Source organism: Dipodomys ordii, unplaced genomic scaffold (assembly GCF_000151885.1).
Source record: "Dipodomys ordii isolate 6190 unplaced genomic scaffold, Dord_2.0 Scaffold23, whole genome shotgun sequence".
Lineage (NCBI taxonomy): Eukaryota > Metazoa > Chordata > Mammalia > Rodentia > Heteromyidae > Dipodomys > Dipodomys ordii.
This window is the reverse complement of record NW_012267239.1, coordinates 12197254-12203516: the sequence shown is the minus strand read 5'-3', so window position 1 is coordinate 12203516 and position 6263 is coordinate 12197254. Positions and strand designations below refer to the sequence as shown.

The 6263-nt window shown below is 49.9% G+C and overlaps 1 protein-coding gene across 1 annotated transcript in view; it reads right to left on the bottom strand.

Annotated features, from left to right (window-relative positions):
- Ryr3 (ryanodine receptor 3) overlaps positions 1-6263 on the bottom strand; it is a 273574-nt gene that overhangs the window by 152571 nt on the left and 114740 nt on the right. Inside the window, exons 27-29 of the mRNA XM_013014307.1 lie at positions 3842-4050; positions 2118-2290; positions 1353-1389 (exon numbers count right to left, since the gene is read on the bottom strand). Coding sequence (XP_012869761.1) covers positions 1353-1389; positions 2118-2290; positions 3842-4050 — 419 coding nt within the window. The remainder of the gene's footprint in view (positions 1-1352; positions 1390-2117; positions 2291-3841; positions 4051-6263) is intronic.

Genomic DNA, 6263 nt, shown 5'->3' with positions numbered 1-6263 from the left:
GGCCAGGGCAGCCCTGACCCTCAGCACAGGCCAGGGCAGCCCTGACCCTCAGCACAGGCCAGGGCAGCCCTGACCCTCAGCACAGGCCAGGGCAGCCCTGACCCTCAGCACAGGCAGAGAGCAGTCCTGGGCCACAGCATTCCCGTTACTTTCTACTTCCTAGGGAGGCCAAGAGTTTTGTATTTATTCTGGAAACTCTGGAAAGAGGCTGCAGAAGAAGAGGCCCAGGCTCTGGCCAGACCTGCTTCAGGGGCCAAGAAAGAACAGCAGTTGTCAGCAAGGGTGTCCTACGAGTCATGAAGCATATACCGCATTACAGGAAGAGCCGCAGAGCCGAGGAAGGCAGCCACTTAGCCATTCCCTTTATCATGAGCAAGGTGACTATGGAGCCATTTCCTATGATGCCAAAAAGACTGGTGTTTAATAAAGTGACTCTCATTTGCAGTCTTTCTAGGCTGGGAGGAAAAGGGGGTCAGTCAAAAAGCCTAGGCTTACGGCAGTGGCGCTGTGGCTCACGTGGTAGAGCGCTAGCCTTGAGCTGAGGGACAGCGCCCGGGCCCAGAGTTCAAGCCCCGGGACTGACTATATATACATAGCCTAGGCTTGAATCTTGGTGCTGTCAGCGACTCATTGTGCGGCCTTGGACAAGCACAGTACCGCCGGTGCATAGGGCACCAATTAAACTAGTCTGAAGTGACTGTAGTAGATTCTATGGGAAAGTGCCACACCACGCCAGGTGCTGCGTCTTTACACGGCCAGGGTGTAATTATCTACAGCAAGAACCTTACTCTTGATGACATAGCCTACAAACCGAGGACTTCAAATGACTTTATAGAAAGTACGGCAGGCATTTTTTCTAGGTGTGAAGGAAGAGTGGGAGAAAGGAAGAACTCAGCAGCGCTGCCTTCTGACAACTGTCTGGCTATGGAAAAGGGACTAAAGGCCCCGCTGTCGGGGCCGGCTCCCTGCTTCTCCTCCCGGCACTCAGCGGAGGTGTGGGGAGTGTGCTGTCGAAGCTGCCACAGAAGAGCGGACAGAAGGACTTCACTGTGGCCTCCGACGACGCTCCCTACACAGGAAAGGCAGTGTGGGGTCCCCGCTGGCAAAGGGCACTAGGGCACAACCGTACCCAGTTAGGAGCTCCAGGGGGTGTCTGCTTTGCACTGAGCGACTATCCTGTTCTTCACCTGAGAAACGCCACAGAGGTGTTCTCAAGCACATAGACAGATATTAAAAGACAGAGTAATTGGCAATTGAAGAAGATCTCTAGACAAATCTTTGCTGTACAGGGCTTATTACAAGGCGTAGCAACGGTCAAATAATTAAAAGCATAACTCGGCATATTTACTTACTGTTGTTGTAGGAGAGAGTATTTCATGCATCTGTTTCCTGGAGGGAGAAATAATCCATATTTTAGTTATCTGGCTGTGCAGAGAACCCCACAGTTCTGACAGGCTATTGATCCACCTTTAACCATCAGGGTAAACAGGAATTTGGCTGTTCTTGATACCAGAGTCATGGCCACTGGTCTTGCAAGCCGCACAGGCAGGGCTCCAACTCCAACGTGGTCCCTCCACACAGATGCTAGGTTGAAGCTGGGTGGCTGGAGGGGGGGCAGTACCATATGCACAGGTGCCTTTGAATGGATCAATCCTGCTCCCTCAGCCAGCTGTGTGTGCTTATTTAAAAGCTTGGTCGATAGCAAAATGCTATAGAACATCTGCACGACAGCCCCAGCTAGCACACACCTATCAGTGATTAAACATGGACATCAAAGGAAAGACAGACGGCAAGCAATCTATTCCTTAACAGGAAGGAAGACGTCATGGAATTCCAGGTCATGCGGCTGCAAGGTTAAGTAAGTCCCAGGCACGTCCCAAGCCCCCGGACTCATTGGCAGCAAGAACACCTGTCCTCTGAGGACTCAAGAAGTGCAAAAACATCTTTACCAGCTCTGACTCTGTTTAGCGTGATTGACCCTGTGTGTGTCTATGTACGCATTCATCTTCATGACGGTACCTGACTGCAAGCAGAGAGAGCTCTACCCACTGAGATCTTGTGCTGGGCTACTTCAGAGCAGACATGATGAGCACCTGAAGCTGGAGGTCTCCCCTCACCTTTTCTGGAAAACATCGCTGTCCAGACAGGAGCTGTGGCTGAAGGAATGGCACTCAACAGGCATGCTCAGGCGGCAGTAGATCATGTTGGCATTGCTGTTCTGAGTGCCAAATGTCTTGTGGGTCACCTTGAGACATGGAGGGCTGTCCATGGTGCTATCAATCCTCACGACCTGGGAACACCATCACACACGCTTACGCTGCTGTGCAAGGGAGCTGACCTTCTCCTCCTGCCTCCAGCCTCCCTCCAACCAAGAATAACATTTAGCAAGACGTTCTACAGACTAGAACCTGTCACTGGTGATAACTAAGCTACGATTCTCATCATTACTTGGTCCCCGTCCTATAAGAAACAACAGATCTGCTCCTGGCTGGACAGATAGGAGATTTAAAGTGTTCCCAGTGAGTTTTCTTCAAGGCCAAGAGTGGAGAATAAATGTCAGAGAGGGATGTGGGATCAGATGATAGAACATGGTGTATAGAAAGGCTGGCCTGTTAGGTCACTGGGCACAGAGCTGAGAAGAACGCCTTTCTGCAGGTGTCCCTTGTCACTGGCACATGTACCAGAAAACCCAAGGCTCAACAAAGACAGGCGTTCCTGTGGAGGCTACCAGTTCCCACCTCAGTCCTCGGCCCCCTTCAGCCTGTCCTAACACCTGGAGGACGCCCAGGACTGTGGAGGCTGGTGGCAAGGTAGGTAAATTGATGTTCACCATAAGAATGACTCTCTTAAAATTGAAGCCTGTTCCTGCTCTTTAGACAGCAGTTCCAATCCTAGGTCTATAGATGAGCTCACATGGCTGTGTGTTTTTCTAAGCAGAGGTGTCAAAGTTTGGCTCAAACTTCCCAAACAGCCACACACACCTTTCCAAAGTCATGGCCAATGAGCAACCAGAACATGAAGGCCCATGATGTGAGCCTGCGGGGGACAGTGGGGTATGAAGAGCAGCTGCATACTAAACTCAGAGCTGAGTTAAGGGAAGCTAGCGTCCGATGAAGCAAGTGATAAGGCCATCGATCTTTCTGTCTGTCTGTCCCTCCTCACCCTTCTCCCCACACCCATCATAAGAAACACGACGGTGGGCATAGGAACAACAGAGGCAAGCAGACGCTGAACCAGAGGCCAGTGCATTCCATCCATCAACTCCTAAACAGAGAAGCATCACAATCCACCATCACATCCAGCTCACAGTCTCACAAACAGCACTGCTGAAATCAAACGCCTGAAGGAATGAAGTTATGAGCAATCAATAACATACTCATTCCGGACCCCACATTCTGGCACCAGGGCTTGAACTCAGGGCCTCATGCTCTTGCTCAAGTTTGCTTGCTTATGGCCGGTACACTATTACTTGCGCTGAAACTCCAGTCTGGCACTTTGCTAATTAATTGGAGTCACGTAAACTTTTCTGCCCAGCTGGCTTTGAATGCAACCTTCAGATCTTAGCTCCTGAGTAGACAAGGTTACAGTGTGTGTTTCTGGCACCCTGGAGAAAATGCAGTGGTCCTCACTGGGAACCAGTTTGCAGGCCCATGTGCGCAGGATACTGTATCTCCCGAGACGCTGCTGAGCGGGAATAAGTAAGGTGCCTGTCCTGTGGCTCTGAGGACAGGCGGGGGAGGCTGGGAGGAAGCCAGGGCAGAGGTGTGGGTCCGCTGACAGGAGGACTCATGGGAGCAGGGCCTGCCCGCCCGCCAGGACCACCCACAGTGCGCACCATTACCTCTATGTGGGGGTGGTCCTTCGGTACGTTGACAAACGTGGGAAGGCGCTTGCTGAACCACATCGCCACATCCCGGTTCATGTTGACGGCAAAAGGCTCAAAGCCCTCCTGGAGGCCACACATGGTGTAAAACTTGAAGGTGCTGGCATCTGTCCCCAGGTTCATGCGGCCAATCTGAGACAGCCCCAGGGAGCAGATGGGCACAAAGCCTGCAGAAACAGTTCTGCGTCAGCCCTCGAGCGCTGCACCTTTGCTTCCTCAGTCCTGTGAGTCCCAGGAGGAAGCACAGGACATAACCCTTCGTTCTGCAAGGAGGGAAGGCCACCTGCTCTTGGTATATAGGAAAGAACCGTGAGTTCGCTTTAAAATGACCAGGGAAAGGATGGAGCTAACAGGAGGATGGTAAGGAGCATTTTCTAGTCCTGAGGCCTTGTGCTTGCCAGGCAGGTGCTTTAGCCTAGTCATACCCTAGCCCTTTTTATTTCTTGAAACAGGGTCTCACGGTTATGTGTGGGCCAGCATGGGCCACCATCATTTTATTTACATTTCCTGTTTAGCTGGAAAGAAGATGAGCCCCACCCCACCTGGCTTATTGATTAAGATGGGGTCTTACTAACGCTTTGCCTCAAACTGTAATCTTCCAATTTCAGCCTCCTGAGTAAGGGGGAACATAGTGTGAGCTATGGCACCCAATCCAACTAAGATCAGTTCTGTTGAGCCTTGAGCTTGCTTTGCAGGCACTTTAACCCCAACTCTAGGGCCAGGATTATCCTCAAAAAGTAAATATCAACTAGAAAGATCAAGTCAGTAAAAGAATAAGTGAAATTCTCTATTTATGCCTTCCTTACCATTGTTCTTAGGCTCTGGGAAATAATATAAATGCTTCTAAAACTAAACAACACAATAAACCTTAAGATGGACTTGGTGAGCAGAATTTTGTCACAGAAGGAACAAAAAAACATGAGTGACTGTGAGATAATGAACGTGCTTATTCCTTTAGAGTATAAACTTCAGTGTATCTCACCACATCATGCTCTATACCTTACGTCTACACAACGACATTTACTTAGAGGGGTGAACTGGAGCTTGGCTTTTCTGGCGTTTAGCATCCCCATCAGTGAAGGGAGCGTCCGGTGGCCCTCATGCTTTGAGAGGACAGTGTTAACAAGTCCTAGGCACCTGCTGGCTCCGGGGCCTAGTGTCATCCACACCTAAGCAAGAGAAGGAGAGGCTCAGCTGAGCGCCAGAACAAACTCCCTGCTTCTTCTTACAGGTTCTGCATCTATCCAGGCCCACGCCTACGTCCCAATCATGTTTTAGCATTACCATTCAGAACAGACCAAAGCAGAAGTTCAAACTGTCTGCTATTCTTGCTTGTTACCATTCAGAACAGACCAAAGCAGAATTTCAAACTGTCTGCTATTCTGGTTTGTGGGTTATTTATAAATCATAATTGTGGGCCAACAAATCAGCAAAGCAGGGAAAGCTCTAATTACCTCAGACCGGGGAGGATGTGGGGAGCTGGTTGGTAAGGGACGGCTGGGGCCGCAGAGAGCTTCAAGGGGAAGAAGGGCTCCCAGGCCAACAGCCGAAAAAGGGATGTGCTTCCCACAAAGAAAACTGGTCCACTCCATTCCTTTCGGGGAACGTTAAAGGCCAAACTGGAAGCATTTAGATTCAACAATAAGAGCTTTACTTCAGACACGCCAAGGCCAATTTGCACTCTTAGTAAAGTCAGTTGTTAATATAATACCCGAGCTATGCTGTTTCTATGTAAATGATATGTCAGATAAGCAAAAGGTAAATCCCTCATAGGCTCGGTTGTTTTTCTTTTAAAACTATGAGTTCATCATTTAGCACACATATGTGCCCAGTGCCCCTGCTAAACAAGAGAGAATATCTGTGCAATCCTAGCAGACTGAGCACAATGGCTCCTCACAGGACACCAAGCACTCAGACCAGACCCCAGTCTGCCCCTTAGCAGAGCAGACAGACTGCTCAACTGGTGCACGGTCACACAGCACTCACGCTACGCACTGCTGTGCTCCTGGGAGTTTTGTGCGAGGGGCTGTGATAGATTAGACTATCTCCTTTCTATAGATGGAAACATTTATGAATAAAGACCCCCTGGAAATCTGACTACAGCACTGGTAGTCAGCACAATTCCTGGAACCACATTGGGACTAAGGGCTCTGCTGGGTGCTGGGATAAAAAGGAACTGACCAAATCTCAAGGAACACACAGAAACGTGGGTGAGGAATGAAACGCCTTTCACTGCAAACCAGCTCTGCTCTCAAGAGGGTATGTTGGTTATTCTGTTAATGGGGTAACAACACAAAAATTCATCATGAGGGTTTTATGTTGGAGCCAGGGCCATATAAACACCCGCCCAGCTCTGCCCCGGAAGAGAGCAGGATACCTT